The following is a 21,290-nucleotide window of genomic DNA, read 5'->3' as shown; positions in this document are numbered from 1 at the left end:
CTATAATTCTACTAATATCAGCAAACTTGGCTAATTACGCAACAAAATAGCTTAGTCAAAATTAAGCTTGTTATTTGTGCTCTAAGTAGCGAGAGAGATAACCGTGTCAGGATCATGTGAATCGAGAATGCAGGGAAGCAGTAAGTCTTCTGGCAAGAATCTGACAATCTCTATGTAATCATACCCTGTCACATGTGCCCACAAAACCTCAGGGAAGCGGAAATCTTTTACACTTTGATGAATATCTTGAAGCCATCCTTAACACAATAATATTCAGCTTGTGGTGGGAAAACACAGAGATCTTCACTTAAATGGCAGTGCCTGTCATGAGCTCACAGGTTAAATGGGGTTTTTGTCTGTAGATGATGAGCAGACTGACTCTTGAGGGTGTGAGATTCACCAATCTGATTGTGGTGGAGTTCACATAGTCACCACTAGGTGGTGCCAAAGAAGCAACTGTCTACCTTCTGACGTGCTAAAAACACAAAGATCTCCATCCACTTGTTCTCTCTCTCTCTCTCTCTCTCTCTCTCTCTCTCTCTCTCTCTCTCTCTCTCTCTCTCTGGCTGGTATAAATTAATGGGCCAGCAGGATTTTAATCTTTTAATGCTAGAAAATTATATCAATCTAAGATTACATTATTGGCATCAGCAAAACTCTGTAAGAGGATTATTTAGACTCATGTGGAAGGAGGCACAACAGCACCCCCAGCTGTTAAAAATGCACAGAATGATATGAAGAGGTAGATTAATTTAGTCCATCAGTGACCCATGTGACAGTGATTGATAAGAGGGCTGTGAAATATAAAAATGGGGGAGGTGTAATTAATGTGAATGAGGTGGAGTTCTTACTCTATCACCTAACATTTTATCCCTAAGATAGGTAAGTAGATACTGTAGGCTTAACATACAAATTATAAAATGCACAAATTACAAAAAAGGCAGAGATAAACCTGGCAGCTTAGTGTATTGATTAGGATGGAAGTATTACAGCTTTATTGTTTTCTATGTAACTCTACCAGCTGGGCATCCCAGATTTAATAGATTTTGCCCCACATTAATAAGACCTTGTTAGTTTTTCAGATACTCCAGATATTAGATGTTATTCCTCTCATCTTGTTTCACTATCAACCGTCACCAAATCTAAGAACTCCTGATGCTACAGATGTGTCTTGATTTGTGCTAATATGAACTGCCTCTGATTTGACTCTGTACAGGTGTCAGAAAAGGAGACATGTAGCCAGACAGCAGATACAGGCAGCCATGGCACTGATCTGGTGGCCAGTAGCTCCTTCAATGGGCCTCTTACAAGCGGTACAGGTAAAACACCACTTATGTCCAAATTTACTTTTTTATTAACCATCCTTAGGCAATAGATGAAAACTGGTATTGATAACTTGTACATTGTAATGTTTGATACAGTTTGTATTGTAATTGTGGTTCTAAAGTTTAGCCCTAAGATTCTAACCCTATAACAGCAGCATTGAAGAAAATAGCAAGGAAGAGTTAATAAACAATTAATAAACATGCTAAACTTATGCACAGTTTAGAGGATTTGATGATGCATGATGCCGATATAGTGTTTACTATCTGCAATCATTTGCAACTTTATTATTGTAATTTTCTTTCTCATTTATTCTTATATCAAATACAACCTTAAAGTTATGGTTTGTTACTTTTTCCTTAAAAAAACTGCTAAATAGATGGGTGTGGGGAAAAAACTATGAGTTAACTGAGGTTAAAAATCAGGCAGTTATAATCAGCCATTGTAAGTTAAACATAAGGCTGATACTGAATCAGCAGCACTCCTTATAGTCTGTGCTCGTCTCTGTGTCAGTCCTCACAGACACCATGGACACAAGCCCGCACCCTTCAGAAGAAATGGTGTCCATCCAGTCAGAGCATCGCTCGTCTAAATGCCCCCAAGACCGTGAGTTACCCAGCATTCCCTGCGTCAACAGTCTGCGGGCGGAAGCTGAGGCCTCTGAAGAGTGCAGAGCCTCCGGGGATGGCACATACGAGATGCTAAAGGAAGGAGCCTCACACGATGCTGTAGAAGACTCACCTTATGAGACGTTAAAAGAGCTGAAGGAGGCACGCATCACTAACGGCACGCTGACCCCTGACGAGCCTCCGACAGCCCAGCCCAATGGGCATGTGAGCCCCAGCCCTGGCATGCCTGACTCAGACGCAGAGTACGCCTCCATTGACCTGAAGAAGAAAAGCCGCTACAGTGTAGAAGCCGAGGCCCAGCGCTCAGCTGTAGAGCAGCCTGAGGAGGACAATCCACCACCTATTCCTGATAAAGTGCTGGATGAAAACGACAACCAAAACATTACTACACTGCAGAATGGAGAGGTGAGGACAACTTAAAAGTGTTCTGAATTCGCAGTGTTTTGATTGCCAGCTTACTTCCAAATGAAAGGCCTTCCATAATAATAATACAGCTGCTGCAGTCTTGTTAAATAGAGTTAATTAAAAAGTGTTGTGGCTTTAAAGTGTCTGAAAATGGCATTTTTGTAGACCACATTAAAAATGACTAATCAACTACTTCATGTTTAAATGAAACAGTCTGCGTCTAATTAGTTAACAATCAAAATGTCCCTTTCAGGCTAATTAGTAAAAACGAGGCAGCTGATTCAATTAATTAATATATTAGTGTATTTGAAAATTTTACACAACCACAGAATGAAGCATTAACAAATGGCTACACTAAGCACTCCTACAGCATTAATCATAAAAAGGCTTGTTTTCCTAAACAAAAATAAATGACCCACAAGCCGTCAATATATTGTACAGCAGTTTTACCTTAAAATATAGACACAATATATACTACACAATTAAGTCTTCATCTGAATCCCAAACTGTTTTTTAATTACTGTGTGCTTACTGAATAAAACATAACATAATGGTATTTTAGATCTTACACAGTTCTTTGCTACATGGCCAGTAGCATACTATTTATAATTTCTGTGACAGACACGTAAATTAAATATTGACTTTCTAGACACTCATAATTATTATGTTCTCAATTTCTCTAACAAAGTTGCACTCTGCATTCTCTCTATTTATGTTAAGATTCAAATATTGGCACCTGCAGTGTTATTTAATCATTTATATATAGCACCGGCTCAGTTTCTCTGGGCTTGGCTGATTTCAGTGTGTTCTGCATGCACTTGGCAGAGAATTATTTACACTTTTCCTTCCTGAACATTGAACGAATGAGTTTTAGGGGACGTTTTTTAGGCCCACCACCTTTCCACATGTCCCCAGTGTTTTAATGTGTTTTGGTTTGTTTAATTATGTTCGGTGTAACTGAGCCAAACAGCAAACAAAACTAAAGTAACCACTGCATAATTAGTGAAAAATAATCCTGGCACAGCAAGCTGTTAGGCTGGTATTTGTCATGCAAAAGAAAGAGAAAACTTTCATTTTCATTTCACTTTTTTAAAATCTGTGAAACGGTTATAAAACAAATGGCGGCTAATTCTAGTGGTCATCACTAATCTGCAGCTTAAAGATTGTAAAGTTGGTGTCTCTAAAATCTAACTGTCCATTTTTCTCTGCAATGGAAAGAGCTAAATTTAGACATGGGAGTGGAACAATAGCCAGTGACTCCTGCATAATTAGGATCTTTTAGGTAGGTTGTGCCGCCATAGCATACAAATAAACCATGTGTAGAGGAGAACGGACAGCTCAAGCTGCACCTGCAGGTTGGGCTGCTGTTTACTCACAGCGTGAGCTTCATACCACCACACACAAACACACACACACACACAAACACACACACTTCTCTAGTCACATCTTCCCTTTGTTCTCTCTGTATATCTGCTTCCTTTCACTGGGACACTACAGCCAAGCTTATATGTAGCTAAGATGAGGTGCAGCCCAGGTTTGCCCTCTCCTGGTGCAGAACCAGGCCACCTGCAGCCCTTAAATCTAAAGTCAGCAATTTATTGTCACCCACCCTCTCACACTCCTGTTCTCCCTTCCCCAGTACCCATATGGCCTTGATTTAGAGTTGACCCTTCTAACTCTGCATGTACCTCAACTTTGAGTGGGCCACTGGTGATTTTTGTCATCCGTCACACTGGGTGTATGTGTCTTAGGGATCTATTCATCTCTTGAGGATGTTATAATCACCAGATGTTGTCCAACTCGTACTGTAGGAGCCTTCTAGCATTTGAATTATTTCTCTTTGTCTATATTAGAATATAGTCCAGCAATAGAGCTTCATATAGTTTTACAGATTGTATGGAAAAAATGTAATTGGTATCTATCTCAATATCTGAAATGTCTCATGTACAGATGACAGCATAAAAGAAACCATAGTACTATTATAATTATAATTTAATGCATTATAATTTAAACTTTGTGAAAGTTTTAACAACTAAAATGAATGCAAAGTGAAAACTGCACACAGGACTTGGAAAAAGAGTCACAGAGCATTTCTGGTGTGTGATTCTTCACTTCTGGTGTAAAATGCGGTTTAGGGCCTTGCCTTGACATATTACATATGTATTTGCTGAGACAGTTAAAAAAAAGCTAAAACTTTAATATTGCACAAAATGTATGTATGTATTTAATCAATGTAACTTTATATAATAATTGATAATTAATCAGTATTTCAGAAATTCAAAAAATTATATGAATAAATGGCTCTCTGCATTAAGTATGTGTATTAAAACAGAAATTAATTCTATCAGAGTGTAGAGGGAGGATGGCAGACTTTGTGTCGATGGAGAACACACAAATGTAAAAAGGGTTAGTTGCTTATCACAGGTTTTATCTATCTGATTTATGAGAAGCTGCTATCTAATTATTTTAGGGTGGCTGCATGTTAGGGATCTGTAATTTATCATTTATTCAATTTCAAATTATTTTCGCAGCTACATGTTTTCTAATTATTTTCCTAGGAATATATTGAGTGCATTATATATATAGTGTGTTCTCCATTTGCTACTGCATCTTTGTATGAAAAGCAGCTGCTTTATATGTAAAGATTATAGACTCCATTCACAACACATTATTTACCCCAGAGAGGTGAGTGTGTGGTTAAATGGACATCTGCACACACCAGGGGTTAGGAAACAGCTGGCATGATGATGCTGTGAGTGTGTGTGTGTGTGTGTGTGTGTGTGTGAGAGAGAGAGAGAGAGAGAGAGTGTGTGTGTGTATGAGAGAGAGAGTGTGTGTGAGAGAGAGAGAGAAAGAGAGAGAGAGAGTGTATTAGAGAGAGAGAGAGAGCGAGAGAGAGAGAGAGAGAGAGAGAGAGTAAGCACAGCATGCTCCAGGTGTCCACTGTCAGTGGAACAGCTCGACATCTTGACAGATGAGTCATGTACCAGTGGGACACACGAATAACCTGTCATACATCACATGTGTTGTGTATACATACATACTACCCCCTACCCCCCCGTCCATACATATGCAAGAGTAACAGTTTTAGGTTAAGTTAATTATGAGTCTATCATGGCAGTATGTGGTATTCTTTTAGCATACAGCTGTGTGCTGTGCCAGCAGGAGAACAGCATAATGAGGCACAGCTCAACAGGTAATCAGCATGTAAAGGGATGTCCTTGTTTGTTTTTTTTGAAACATATGCATCTCTGTGAAAGCCCTCATCAAGGCTTGCTTTGTGGGTGTTGTGTCATGCTTGGCAATGTTAGATTTACTATTACATGACTGCTGAACCAGTGTAACCAACAAGATAAGTCACAAAGCTGTAGCGTGCTTAAAAAGTTGTGTTTTTTAAATGTATTTATTTTGACCCTATACTTTTTTTACTCACGAGTTGCTTCTCTTCTTCTTTCACTGCGCAGTGCCAGTGTGAAATAGCTGGCCTCTTATTTATAGAAACTTACTGATGGTAGTGATCAGCTGTTGTTCCATCCAAATCCATCATATCTGTCATTTTTATGGACCATGCGTGCCTGGAAATTGTGAATAATTTGTGTTGAAGCATAAAGAGTGCGACCTGCTGACATGAACAGGATGACAGGGTAAACTGTGTTGAAGACAAGAGCTTGAAGCGCTGTTCAGACATAAAGTGGAACGACTTGCACATAACACTGTCTCTGTACATATGTGCATGCGTTCGTAAGGCAGATGCTTATGTTCATTTGTTCACATGAGTGAACGCAGCATCTGATGCCACAGGGCTCTTAACCTCTTCAACAGTCTGTCACTTTCAATTTGCTATCTGTCATCTGTCTGTCAATGTCGAGTCCCTTCTTCATCCCAGCCAATAGATTTGCTCGATTGTTCAAAGATCAAAGCAGCAATATTTCTGAGCATGCGCTCTTTCATCATAATGTCATATCGAAATGTTAAATCACTTCTTCACATAACTTTAATTTATAATTAAATATTCACATTACACCTCTGAGGATAACATTATACTGTACTTTGCGAAACTTAAAAGCAAACTTCTTGCAAGAAAAATTACTACCTTTAAACCGATCTTCCTCCCTGATGACCGAGATGTTCAGTACTGATTGAATACAGGACTCGGTTTCTTAATTAAAGACTCATGTATTGATCTGCTTTGTAAATATACCATATCTGTTACTCCATCTATTACACACTGTGAACTAGCAAATGTGATTTCACTTTAATCATGTTAGAATGGGATGCTGTGATACTGATTATAACATGTCACTCAGATCTATACACCTGACCGTAAGGGTTGTAAGCAGTGCTGTCCCAGCAGGAGGCGGAGCTAATTTCTGGACCAGAAATATTAACCTATACTATATAAACTAAAATCTAAAAATATTTACAATACTTCATGATAATATTGTGAGTCACAGTTTTTCGAAGACAGCAATAATCAACTGACATTATCCATAGTCCAGACCAACAAGTATTTCAGAGGACCACACAGAGTACAAGGGGAAAATTCCTATATCTTCTGTATGGACATTATTTACATTTACGTTATATCCTGTCCAGTGTCACCCAAATGGGGATGAGGTTCTCTTCTGAGTCTGGTTCCTCTCAAGGTTTCTTAATCATATCATCTCAGGGAGTTTTTCCTTGTCACCGTCACCTCAGAGATAAATTGTAACTTAATTAAACTTTAACATTTTTATTGTGTTTCTATACTTATGTAAAGCTGCTTTGAGACAATGCGACATGCTAAAAGCGCTATCCTCTGTTGCTGTTTATCTGAAATCCATCAATTTATGTAAATTATGTAAATACACTCATGGGACTTAAGACTGTTCCACATTTAGTCCCATTTGCTGTTTTTTGAGTGTGGCTGTGGAGATTCCTCCATTCACTGAAGAGCATTTACTTTGTGCACAGAGGGGTTGTCGTGCAGGAACAGGTTTGGCCTCTTAGTTCCAGTGAAGCAAAATTGTAATGCTACAGTATACAAAAATGTAAATACAACAATACAGTTACTTCCAACTTTATTGCACCAGTTTAGGGAAAGCCTGCATGTGGTTGGCCATATAGTGTAGATCATAACAATGAATATTCAATTATATCAGAAATACTGAAATAAAGTCTGGGCATTTTTGGGTTGTTTCAACAAGATGAACATTATTTCTATCTTTATCAAGTATATCTGCTGCATACAAACAGAATTGTGGGAACAACTAACAGATACAAATATCTAATCTATCTACAATTAGATTCAGAAATACAGATTCAGAGCAAATCTTTCTCAGCAAGAGAAAGAATGAATCGGTTTATTATCCATATTTATTGTTTCAATTTTCATGCTGACCAAATATACAGAATTTACTATTAATTAGAACCAGATGTTGGTGGTATTAAATTTAATTAAATTAAAATAAATTAAACATTTTTAATTCAGTGTGAATTTAGTTTGTTTCACTGTAAAATCAGACTGCTTATTATCCTTTCCTGCCCCCTCCTGCAGATATCAGCCATGTACTCCACTGTAAATAAGCCAGCAAAAGAAGAGGAGAATGAGCATGACTACAGCAGCATCAGCGAGATCAGGGGTATAGTGGTGGAGTCGAGCTCCAGTGAGCTATACGCCACGGTGAAAGACGTGTACCCCTCACCCCCTGCCGAGCAGCCTGCAGAGAGCACAGACAACGGGTACGAGACTATCAAGATTACAAAAAACGTCGAGGAAGAGGTCCAGCAGGATAACGGGCTTGTGGAGTCTGACTACGCAAATGTTGGAGAGCTGGGGCTGAACGGCGAGACGTCCCGTCTCTGACTGAGAGTCACAAAGCACTTCGAGTGACGTAGCAGCGGCTCGGGCGGACTTAGTTTAGCACTTATTTACGCAGAATGTTAGCAAGCCAGTAAATGAAATGAATAGGTGGTCACTTGGGCTTATGGTGTGAAGGTGTGAAAACAATGCAGAAAACAATAGGAGTTAAGGTGTTGGACTACTGATTGGAAGGTTGTGAGGTCAAATCCAGGGTCCACCAAACTGCCCCATAACCCTCACTTTCTCAGTTAAAGATAAAATTACGAAAATCACTCTGGAGAAGAAATTCTGCTAAATGCCACAAATGTAAACATGCACGTATCACAGCTCCAGTGTCCTTGGGTCGATCCTGAGTTCAGGTTACTCTGTGTGTGTGATGTTACACATGCTTTCCCTGTGTCCAGCTGGGTTTTATCTGGTAAATCCCCGAGCACATGCCAGTCCATCTACTTGTATCTTATTCAGGCCAAATTTTCATCTAACGTCCAGTGTACCTGGGATAGGCTCCAGATCCACCATAACCCTGATCAAGTTACTAAAAAAAGAAATTAACAAATTAATGAAATTCTCTTGCTATAAAGAGTTCTTATTATGTTATAGAGTCCTCTGTTTAGTTTCAAGTGGGATTAGACATAGCACAACAATCATCTTAAGGAAAAAAATTCACTTGTATGTATGGTGATGTAAAGTGAACATTTGGGTGCCATAAGTTATAGTCACCTCAGTGCTCTCATTATGATGCTTGATGCTTAGAACAGACAACCAGCAACACCGCGCTAGCAAAATGCATATGTTTAATTACCTTGCAGTTTTCGAATTAGAGATCAAGTTGCAAGAATTAAGTGTAATATGAATTAAAAAAGATGACTTGGGACACTGACACTGTGTGTGCCATTCACAGTCATAATCAGGAGCTTAGAGTACGATAAGTTGATAACACAGTAATGCCAACGTGTACGATTTAGCTGTAGCTTTACCCTTTGTCGGAGTTTGGAAAAGGCAGATCACTGAAGGGGAAAGGACGCTGTATATGAGACATTTGCTTGCACACAGACTTTATGTTGAAATTTGACCTGTGAATTTCCAAACCTTTGTTCTTTTTTGAAGTAGTTGATATCGAGGGCGGGGCTGTCATGTCTTCTGATAGTAAACCCATAAGGTAGAATGTGCTGTTCAATACACAGTTTTACAATATTACCTACATATGTCAGAATTTTTGTGGTAAAATTGTTCAAATCTAAAGTATTTTTTTTCTTGTTAGCATCTTGTTAGCATGTTGGCACCTCCGGATCATGTTGCTATAAATCACTTCCTGTGGTACGTACAGTCAATTCATTCGATAATGCTAACAATCACAGAATAATAATAATAATAAAAAAAAACATATCTATTGCTGATGTAGAAATTTTCTAAATTATTTGTGATGTGAAGAATATTTTAATGTTAAATGTGCCTGGCTACCTGTGTGTCACCATGAATGAAGTTCATTAATTAAGTATTGATTCGTCACACGAATTACCCTACCATAGCCTTTAGTAGGTACAGACTCATGTATTTGTAAAGCACAAAAGGTACTCACCTTGGCACTATTATTACCGTGTACAAACTTCAAATACGAAGTGCTTTTCAAGAAGTATAAAATTATACGACAGACACTGCATGTGAGACCATGACATGCCAAGAGACACTTATAAATATTTCTATTCTAATACTTTATTCATCTTTTTTAAAATACTGTATGATTTTACACACCACTTCAGTAATGTGCCTGTCCTCTCTCCTCTCTATATGAAGGCTTTAAATGTATAGGCTTTAAATTCTGATGACATAAAGCACAGGAGTCTGTGTGGAATTTTTAAGTGCTCTGGTTGTTTTAAAGGTATTTGTGAAAGTTTAATAAAAGTAAAAATAAAAAATAGGCTGACATTGAAATTGGGACTCACGGCCAACGCTGTACTTGTGAGTGGGTCCGGTTAGGTGAAAATGTTGGTACAATTTCTTGGTACAAGATCTGTATTGTGAAGGTACATTCATTATTTAATATCATAGTATAATATTATCATCATTTGCATTGTATTTTTTTTTTTGTAAATATAAATCACTGCATTGTTTTGTATCATCATAAACTTTTTAAAGTGACATTGGTCAATTAAATACTGCAGTCATGCTGGACTCATCATAAAGCCTGCGTGTGTTTTGTGCATGCATGTCAGTCCTAATAAAAGGACCACAGTTTTTGAAGCATCCCCAAGAATGACGAATAGAAATTCTGGTGCTATTCTTGAAAAAAATTTTTTGCATGTTTAACAGGCGGTAAACCATTTTGGTGATTCATGAAAAATATACTTCGGCAGTTAGATACAGTATGAAAATTTCCTTTTGTGTCTTACCACAAGGCAAACACAAGACAGCGAAATTGCTTTTCATACATTTTTATCAGCAACATTATTCATTACTAATGTATGTGCTATTATAGCAGTATTCTGATGCTCAGTGTTTGTTTGAATGTTGTGGGCAGCGATGTCTTTTAATAACACGCTGTTTTCCATTACGTTTGAACAGGACAAAAAGCAGGGCAAAAAAGTGCACTTTATTCCCCAATGTACCAAATCCTTACTCTATAGTAGGTTTAGAGAACTTACCCATTTCCTTCACTCTCTGTAATTACTGCTTATGTTTTATTATATCCAGGATACTGATTGGCCACAGAGTGAATTGTGTTATTTGCCATCACGTGTGCCAATGTAAATGGGAGGTGATTCGCTAATTAGACTGGAAGCCAAGGAAGTAAAATTGTCCAAATGAAAATTCTCCAGTGAGGTTTGGGTGACCAAGATTACTTTTGGCCCCCTGGCCATCACTGTTACACAAACTGTATGTGTTTTGTTTTGCTTGCTTGTGCACAGTGCATATAGTGATGCTGAGAGTTTCACTAGATGAACTGTAGAAACATCTAGATGATTTTCTTATGTTTCTTATATCTCATTCAACCACCTGGCCAAAAAAGGCTATCAGTAACAGAATAGTTAATTTATAGAAAACACTGCAAAAAATATTAAAATCCTCACCATTTTGTCCTCAAGGCTTAATGATTTTTTCTTTTATGCCAAAACATGACAACACATGTAACACTGACCTACATGCAGATTTTGCAGATGACCATCAGTGTATGATCACAGGCTCGGACACCAGATGGCCTGACGCAACTCGTGACTGCAGGATATTTTAGGAGTCTGTGTAATGTGTTATTTCAGGAATGAATTACAATAGAAAGTATTAGTAGGCCGATAAGTTGTTTTTGATGATCCACAATCATGACCTTCAGACAAACTGTTCGAAAGTGACTCAAATCATAACGAGACTGAAGACTATGAGTTTTTGTGTCATCCAGGCACAATTTACTTTGATATATTCCTGACACGCACAATTGTCTCGGTGTGTCTTGTAATACTTCACCACATAGCTGCCCTGAAATAATGAACTTTTATCTCATTAATAAAGTGAAAACATTACAGACAGACCTTTAAATAAAAGAATAAGTAACTATTTTGAAGTATATAATAAATGAAGTATATAAAATTGATCCATACAAGTGTCATCCCTTGACCAGACAGCACCCAATAGGGCCATCTGCCATCCAAATCTAACATCATATACTGGAGGTTAAAAGTTAAATGCAAAATGCAAGGAGATGTGTATTATGTGTTGGCATATTTGTAGAACTGTTTGTATTGGCAAACTCAGTAGACACAACAGTGAGAATTTACAGACTTATTATTGTCTTGCTGATGTCAGTGTACCGTATATCACTGAACAACTGTAACCAGAGGCATTACTGCATTATTGAAGGCTTCTGACTGGAAAAGCCCCGTGAGGGGCCTGGACTAATAACTAAGCATTTTTTGAGAAGGAAAAGGGTCTAATAAAGACTCCATCTGCACAGAAACATGTGGAACAACCCCAGCTTCAACATTCCTTCAGAAAAATCAATAGACAGCTTAGATAACATGAAAAATGGATGGATATTGTCAGAGGCTGTGAAGATTTTTACAAAATTGTCTACTGTTCAGGGAAATATTAAAGGCATACGGGTGACACTGTGGTGTAATAGATAGCACTGTGGTCTTATAGCTAAAGGGTATGTTATTTAATCCTGAGCTTGGGTTAATGTCTGTGCAAAGGTTCACAGTTTTTGCATGGGTTTCCTCTAGGTTATCAAGTTTCCTCCACACTTCCAAAACATGCAAGGAAATAAACTAGATGTGCTAAAATAACACTATATATGTTGAGTGTGTGTCTGCCATCTATTCTTGAGTGGATTCTCACTCTGTGCTGTGAGTTTCTGGGATAGGCTCCAGATCTACTGTGTAGAAATGACCAGAAATGATCCTATTACCCATTTGTCCTCATCATGCACGTGAGTGAAGGATTTCTGTTAAATCTCAAACAAAACTCCACTTACTGTCTGTACTATATTAATTTGCCTGCCAATCATGTCTGTTCATTTAGAAAGGTCTGCATTTTGCACTAGCACTGAGACTCAAAATCCCTGGTTAAAGTGAAATGTTAGACAAATGTTTACAGGAACATGGATATCATTATATTAGCAATAAGGGAACTTAAGAATGATGTGCTGTTGATAAGCATTGCACATACTTAATATGTCATTTTTTGCATATTAAATATGTGCAAATCTTTGCAGTACGCGTGTAGTGTCGTTTTGCACTTTCTACTCGGGCATTTTGTCATTGTTTTGAACAGCATCTCTGTGGATGCATCCCACAAACCGCGTACCATTTAGCAGTCACATGGTTGTGTGCGATTTGAGACGCACCCTAAGCAGTATGCCAGGGTTTACATCCGGGAACCTTTCAGTATACCCCGGCACGTGAGATTTAGAATAACACTAGCAATGATGTAGGGGTCTGTGGCGCGCGTTCTGGTTGGAAAGCGGCCCATTTTTCAGAAGGGAAGATGATGCAGGGAGGAGAGGAGAGCGGAAAGACGCGGAGGCGTGTTCGCTGCTAGCCAATAGAAACGCAGATCCCGGCGCGAGAGCGCACATGTTTACAGCGCGCGCTCCGCCGGTAGAGTCTGCAGGCTTGGGGAAGGAAGACCGGCACGGAACGGAGCTTCACTCGATTCATTACGGATTTATTCGACAGGCATCGAGGCTACTGCTTGGTGTCTTAGTGAAACGCTATTATTCGAAGGACTTCACTTGTTTTTAATATATAATTAGTCTCCGGTTTGCGTTGTTGAGGCTTTACGAGGTGTTCCGTCCGAGGCGCGCGCGCCGTGCCGTGTTTTGTGCGCGTCTCCGCGAGGAAAACAAACAACCCGACAGAAAAATATCCTCGCCGGTCGGAAAGCGAGAGATCCGTGTGTCCGACTTACACGTAGCGCGTTTTGGTTTGTTTACAGGAGACATTATGCATTTTCTGACGTCCTGATTAACAGTGGAACGCGCAGCCTGAAATGAAAATGCACGATCGGGCTCGTTACGCATTAGCACAGCTCGCTCAATTGCAGGTTTGGCATTTTGTTTTCGACGTTTTTCATTTGTAAAGGACACGTTTGTTTTTTGTTGTTGTTGTTTTTCCCGTGATCGATCGAGTCATGCACGCTCGGCGGCTGGTGAAGCGCTCACTGATCGGCAGCCGCGTGTACGCGCCCGGCTCGGGAGCGGCGGCGGGGGAGGCGGGAGAGCGCGAGAACAGAGACGCACCGGTACCGAGCGGACATACAGAGGAAGAAGCTGTCAAGGGATCAAGGAAACCGAGCTTGAAGGTGTGTTCAGGCAAGAGGTCTACGTCTATTTGTGTGTGTGTGTGTGTGTGTGTGTGTGCGTGCACAGGCGAGCTTGTTGTTGTTGTTGTTTTTGTTTTGGACCCCACAGTCTGCTGTGTCGGTCACCGTTTTTACCATCATCATCAAAACCGGCTCCGAAAACAATGAGAGTGCATGTTGTTTACACTGCATGGAGCTGTTAGATGCACATTTAAATGTTTATATCATATGCATGCTTAATGCACAATGTTTAATAGGTCTATAATATCAAATCATGTTATTACCGCATACACGTCATTAAGGTTGCGCGCTGGGGGTTTTGACCTGTTGTGGCGCATAAGCATGGCGAAGCAACCCGCTCTGCAGCATTCTGCACACTGGCGGAAACCAGAGAGAGAGAGAGAGAGAGAGAAAGAGGGAGGGGGGAGAGAGAGAGAGAGTGTATTGGTTCATGACAGCCTGCTTTCTGTCCGTCCTCCTCCCTCCCCAACCGGCTGTTTATACATTTCTTTATCGCCCAAATAGGCCTATCTAATCCATTGTTGCTGCATTCTGCATGCTCTGTGGCCGTGGTTTTATCACCTGTTTATAATATATTAACCATGTCTAAAAAACATGGCCAAGTTTTCCATTCTTAGTAATGCATTATTCATTCAGGATAGGATGTTGCTTCACTTAGACTTGGTATCTAAACAAAGCTTTTTCAATTACCTCACTTTTGATGACGTCAGTCGGCTTCACTTTGAAGTGGCATAAAACTCAGATGATGAAAATATGAAAATGAAACAGCTTACATCAAAACAAGAGAGCAAAACAAGCTGATGTACATCCGTGCATGACAGAAAGAGATTTACAAGTTATAGTTGATCTGATAGAATGGATGTGTGTACAGTATATGTGGTATTTGTATATTTATTTTCCAGGGAGATTCTGGCCCAACCAGTAAAGTAGTGTTAAGTGTTATTATTTCACTGAAGCGTGACTATTGGAGCTGTGTCCCATTCAAATGGGCAAAAAATTTGAACTGCAAACAAAGAGGGTGTGTTTGGAGGATGTGAACCTCAGGTGGGGCAAATCAACAGTGAGCAGTTGGCAAAAGAAAGTTTCTCAAATGGGACAAGTGTTGAATCTGTGGTCCTTGGCACAACGCCAGGATTCCTAATGGTGGTCTATTCATGTTGAGGGAATGCCACTTGTTGACTTGTTTTAGGGAGGGGCTTTATGTGTCGATAAGCATGAGCCCTGAGGACAAAGGCAGGACAAAGAAGGTTTTCTTCTTTCCTTTCCTATAATGTAATTTAATGGTCCGAGCGACGCGATTCTTTCTGTGGCGTTATGTGAAATAGAGCCGAATGTCTTCTGTGTAGCATGGCATGATTGATGACTGATCGCTCTGAGACAGGGGGTAGAGGTGCTCTTGGTGTTTACTATGGTCCTTGAAGTGCCTTTAAAGCCTGATTAACCACAGACTGTAACCCGTTACAGGACACGGCTCAACGCTGGAGGAGAAATGAACGCCTAGCTGCTTCAAGTTTCAAGTGGTTCTTTGTTTCAAGAGAGCAGAGCAGGAGCAGGGAACATGGCGATTACTGACCGGTGTTAAATCTGTTTTTCCCCCTAGTGAGGCATAATACAGTAGCTGTGCAGTGTGTTAACTGCTGTACAGTAAGCACAGATGCAGGGCACAGAGTGGGGGATGTTTTCCTTGTGTTTAATCCAATCAAATAATGGAACCCTCGTGCTCGCCAATCCAATTAATTTTATAGAATTATGATATGCTTAATTTGATTGAAGCCCCCAAACTGTTTGGATGAACAAAATGTGTCTGTGGACACTGGCTTATGAATTGCTTGATTAAAAAATGTGATTATAACCCGTAGGCATGTTTGCTTCACAGTGCATGTCCCCCATGTGAGTAGCTGTTAAAAGCACACATGTCCGTCAGACCAAGATAAAGAGAAATGCCATGCACTAAATACAATGGAGTCAATTTACACGATTTAAGTGTAAACAATTCTTTGCAATACTGTTCAAGGCATAAAAGACTAAGAGGTAGGACTGCATACTAAAGGTCATGTCTGTGGAGGGTGAAGGATAATATATTTGAATAAAAGCATATAAGAGTATAATATATGGTCTCTTACAAAATAATATATTTAATATATGGTCTCTTATGGTCTCTTACTTCTGGCAAAATCCTTCCTATAACTTAGCCATTTTTCATGCAGTAGAGTAATTCACCTGTTTTTAATAAAAGTCTAATGTGCAGTATGAACATGGTGAAGTAAAGCTGATTGCATTAGTGTGCAGGTTTCCACAGAGAGGAAACAGCTGTTCATCACTGTTATAATGAGAGTAATACAGAAAAATAGAATCTAACTTGTTTCATGGATGCTGAATAACAATAAATGTCACTATGAATGTATTAAGTGTTAGAGTTCCGCAAACTGTTGTGGTATAAGAGGAACGAAACACTATGGGAAGTGCTACTGTAGGAAAATCATCAGCATTTCTGAGTATTTTTAATATTAATAGTTAATAATGGAAATGTCACACTGAAGCCAAATTAAAGAAAACACTGCACAGAATGTTACAAATAAAAAAAAGTCAGCTGTAAGAGTTTCCATCTTTTATATATTTGAAAACTACTTTTTTTGTTTTTTTGTCCTCCAATTAATGCAAAAGTCTTTTGAGTCTGTCTATTTTTGAAGTAATGAAGGGTTTTGAAAGCACCCTCAAAGGTGTGAAAAGTCTGTTTTCACTGTTTGGGTGTAGTAGCTTGGCTGGAAGGTTGGTCCACCAAGCTGCCATCTGGGCCCCTGAGCAAGGCCCTTAGACCTCAATTTACATTTACGGCATTTGGCAGACACACTTATCCAGAGCAACTTACATTTTTATCTCATTTTTTCATTCTTCATTCTTGCACAATTGAGCAACTAAGGATTGAGGGCCTTGCTCAGGGTCCCAGCAGTGGCAGCTTAGTGGATCTGGGATTTGAACTCACAACCTTCTTATAGGTAGATAAACATCTTAACCACTAGACTACCACATCCCCTATTGCATAAAATGAGATTTGAGAGAAATGAGAGCATCTTCCAAATGCTGTAAACGTTTTCCTGTGGATGGCTAAAATGTATGTTGTTGAAAACACTGACATGACACTATTTCAGATTCACGTTATGTTATAACTGTACTTTGTTTCAAACAGCCATTTTTTTGTGGATTTCTTTTCAAATCCTTAATTGATGATTAAATTTCACTTTGTTTTATTCTTTTGTACTAGCATCACCTACTGGGCTGCCATGCTTTTTGTTCTTGCTTATTTAGAGTGGTCAAAGATGTCTGTATACATAATGCTTGCAATATGTGTGCAGAGTAATTAAATATTTAGCTAGTGCAGATAACAATCAGTATGTTTTTTTTTGTATTGAGCTGCTCTTCGGCATGTTGTAGTTGAGATGAATAGTGGAGATGTAGAGATATATGTAGCTATAGAGATACATATTTGTAAAGATGAATGCAGTCACGTCCGTGTGTGTACTGTATGTACAGAGCCACCGGGGATTTCTGTGCAGTGGAAGAAGTGCTAGTGCAAACGCATTTCATCTTCCTGTGTGAGATGGACTGAGATCTACACGATCCTCTACAGCAGGGTGTCCGGTTTTTCTGGATAAGATTACACACTGCTTTTTCTTACCATTCAAACCCAATGGAAACATCTTGATCCAGTTTGTGGCTCCAGTCTGAGTATGAGTATGGATGGACTTATTAAATACGAACAGGCTAATGGCTGTTGCATGTCTGCTGTCGTGTGTGTGTCAATCTCACTACAGGTGTTATAACACATTACCATTGATGTAAATAAGACTCTGATCTTTGTCACCAGGCAGAGGGGAGAGTGATTGTTTGCCTGTATACACTGTTCAAAGAACCAGAAATTTTGGCACCAGAGGCTGAAAATGTGCTTTTTTTCATTGGCCACCAGTCCTGTATCAAAGCTTCCAGTTGGCTTCCAGTACTGTTTTTGGTAACTGGTGAAGGTGCCAGCAACCATCTAGTGGTACTCGATGGTGGAGCTAGCACAACTGTACCTTCCTGTGTATAGAGCATCAATTTAACCTGATACTAATAGATTATTAGGAACAAACATCTAATGTGTTTTTTCTTTTTTTTTTTAATGTTTTTGTCTATTATCAGTAGTTCACCACAGCAGAAACACTGACTCACATTAGTTCCAAGATAAAACCACATTTCTAACATATGCTAATACAAATTGGCCGCAATTTACACAATTATTTGTGAATTAATTTGTAGAAGAGCCACTTGATACAGCCCGCACAGACCACTCAGACAGACAAATCTAAATGAAGTGAAAATCTTGTTAGAAGACAATGCTACTGATAGGACCTGATTTTGACTTGCAGCAGCACTGTAAATGAGTCCAAGATACATTATAGATTCTTATCTTTCTGAAATGTAAAAAAGATTTTGCAGGACATTTTTACAGTGTGCTTCAGATCACTTATGAACTCTGGTGGTTTCGGTTGAATGGAGTTCAGTGGAATTCTATACAGTATATTGGTGTTTTTGTTCTAATTTGCGAATAGACATGAATTATTATTCCAACAGAATAGTTTTTTTCACCCCATTGGTTCTGGGATATAGTGATAGGATTCACAAATAAAATCTCTTTTAGGGTTGGCCACACTCACTTCCTGTTTATATCGGAATGCAGATTGAGAGGTTTGAAGCACTAAACAAACACAGATTTCACTACACCTCTAGTATAATGCATTACAGAACATGCAACAACAAACACACAACAAGACTCCTGAGTTCCACTGCACTCGCTTGGGACCGATTCTGCTTTTTGAACATATTGGGAATAAAAAATGTTTTCCTGAACCCAGTGGTGTGTGTGTGTGTGTGTATTTTCTCTTGGCAGAGTTTGTGTAACGGTGGGCAGCGTGACATGCCAGCACAGGGTCAGAACGGTGGCATACAAAAAAGCGAGAACGCAAACGGGGTGGAGGAGCTGCGGGCACCGGAGAACAGACGAGCAGGTCGGACGTTAGAAATGGAGAAGGACAATCCGCGCTCCGTGTCGCTGCTCGAGCAGAAACGCAAGGTCGTTTCGTCCAGCATCGACGTGCCCCATGCCAGGTAGGACTGCAGTGCATAAGCAGCGACACACACTGGCAGAAATAGAAAAGTGTCAATGAAAAGCAGGCTGGTGTGTGTGTGTGTTTGTAGGTGGTGTTGTGCTTCTTTTTCAGCTTTCCTCATCCTACATTTAAGGTGTATAAGGTGGACCGAAATATTAGAAACAAAAATTAGAAATTTTGTCATTATTGCTCATATTTTTTTTGCCCAGTAGAAAGGCATATTTTTACAGATATAGCAAATCCGTATCCTACAGGGATGTAGGGATTTAAAGCGCTCAATGGTAGGAAAGTCTTAATGCATGAAAGTGACAGAATATCAAAGAAACACAGTCTATATGAGTCTGTACAGTAAATGGTATAGTCATTGTGTACATATGAATATTGGTTGGTTTTCCAGCAGAAAGATAATGTCTATATTTGTAACTGGAAATGATTCTGATCACAACCTGATCGCATACGTTTTATAAATAAACACATCCACCACGAGACCTCTGAATGACGTTACTGTATGCAATTATTTTTGGATGCTCTCTGAGCCTCTGCCTCTGTCCTTGTTTTATAATAACAAGACATATTAACATCTAGGAATAATAATGTGTTGGAGGATATTCTAAATACAAATTCCCAGCAGACCGTGAGTTATAAACAGCACTTCAACCAATCCACTCTAAACCAAACTTGTGTAACGATAAGAAACGTCATTTAAATTATTACATATTACACAAGTTTTACTTAACTGAATTCTTGTGTTTTGGTGCTTGAAATTAAGGTTTTGATTCATTTTCTCTCAGTGCAACTCTGATCGACGGATGGCAACTCGGGTTTATATTAATGCATACATACACAGGGCATTGGATGGCATGAACAGAGGAACAATTTGTGTATAGTGAGGAAAGGAGTCTCCAGTGTCAGCCCTATGTTACAGTCAGAGATGAAAGGGGAGAAACTTTAAATGATCTGAAATGGGAAGAGAAAAGAGAAATAGAGTGAGAGATATGGGGGGGGGGGTTTGTATTTAGAGAGAGTGGGGGGTAAGGAGAGAGAGGGAGAGAGAGAGAGGCTGGCAAGGGATTGAATATTTTAGGCTGTTTTATTTTAAGTGAGAGCAGGAACTAACTTGTTTTGTTGCTATTTCACAACATGTAAATCGATGAATTGCTGTGATATAAAAGGAATAAACCATCTACAATGTGTTTTTCCCCCTGCATTCTTATTCATCATTGATTATTTTCCTGTAACTGTATCGTCCATCCTATTTCATTCCTTATTAAAATATTTAGATAAACCCGTTGATAATATATATATAATATATTCAACAACTTTAATGCTCCTCTGAATAAACATCTACAATAAAGCAATTATCAAACTCATATCGTCGATCATTTTGAGCCAAGTGTACCATTACTAGACTTTGTGTCTGGTAGGTCAATCCGCATCATTCCTGCTATTCACTCCCATGTTTCCTTTGGCTCTCAGTTCATAATAACATGTCATTAAGTTGATGATCTTTCCCAGAGCTGTTTAAAGTGTAGATATGTGTGTGTTTGTGTGTGTGTGTGTGTGTGTGTGTGTGTGCCCTGATTCTCAGAATTTCAGCTCATTCATTCTGCCATATTCAGACTTGAATATTTGACTTCTGCTAGGCAGCAGAAATCTTTAAGATTTGTATACAGGAGCTGTTGTAGTGTTTCAGACATGGTTTTGGACGGTTTGCAGCCTTGTATCCCAATTTCCCACATGGGTTATTGTGGTTTTCTGCTGGCAGAACACATCGTGCAAACACAGATTGAGTAATGAATACTGTGCTTCGGCTGTTTATGTCTTGTTTCTCTTTTTAAACTTCTCTTGTGTGTGTGTGTGTGCGTGTGTGTGTGCATGCGTGTAGAGATGTAAGTTCTAGAGAACAAGGCACACAAAGTGTTTCTCACATGGACACGGATCAATATGTAGTCCTGAACTCCTGAGATTCTATTGTTTTGTGTGAAATTGATAGAATTAATGAATGGTTTGAGGCCCTTGAGGAATTTAGATGGAACAGAGATCGAGAGAACATCGAGATGGGGGTGGTGTCACGGTGATGAGAAATTGAAGTGCACTTTGCCCTCTCAGGTTGTGATTAAAAAGACACACACACAC

General features: G+C 39.2%; 2 protein-coding genes across 6 annotated transcripts in view; both read left to right on the top strand.

Moving 5' to 3' along the window:
- Window positions 1-10,382, top strand: part of pag1 (phosphoprotein membrane anchor with glycosphingolipid microdomains 1) — a 44,844-nt gene extending 34,462 nt beyond the window's left edge. Inside the window, exons 5-7 of one of the 2 annotated variants that reach the window (XM_060897255.1) lie at window positions 1,217-1,319; window positions 1,837-2,357; window positions 7,894-10,382. In XM_060897255.1, the coding sequence (XP_060753238.1) occupies window positions 1,217-1,319; window positions 1,837-2,357; window positions 7,894-8,202 (933 nt within the window). In that variant the 3' untranslated portion in view covers window positions 8,203-10,382. Of the gene's footprint in view, window positions 1-1,213; window positions 1,320-1,836; window positions 2,358-7,893 lie in introns of both variants that reach the window. The other variant, XM_060897254.1, reaches the window with a different exon arrangement.
- Window positions 10,383-13,093: 2,711 nt separating this feature from the next.
- Window positions 13,094-21,290, top strand: part of znf704 (zinc finger protein 704) — a 46,749-nt gene continuing 38,552 nt past the window's right edge. For 3 of the 4 annotated variants that reach the window (XM_060857310.1, XM_060857307.1, XM_060857308.1), the window contains exons 1-2: window positions 13,095-13,989; window positions 18,935-19,152. In XM_060857310.1, the coding sequence (XP_060713293.1) occupies window positions 13,819-13,989; window positions 18,935-19,152 (389 nt within the window). In that variant the 5' untranslated portion in view covers window positions 13,095-13,818. Of the gene's footprint in view, window positions 13,990-18,934; window positions 19,153-21,290 lie in introns of all 4 variants that reach the window. The other variant, XM_060857309.1, reaches the window with a different exon arrangement.

This window comes from Tachysurus vachellii, chromosome 21, assembly GCF_030014155.1.
Source record: "Tachysurus vachellii isolate PV-2020 chromosome 21, HZAU_Pvac_v1, whole genome shotgun sequence".
NCBI lineage: Eukaryota > Metazoa > Chordata > Actinopteri > Siluriformes > Bagridae > Tachysurus > Tachysurus vachellii.
This window is presented reverse-complemented; position numbering and strand designations above follow the sequence as displayed.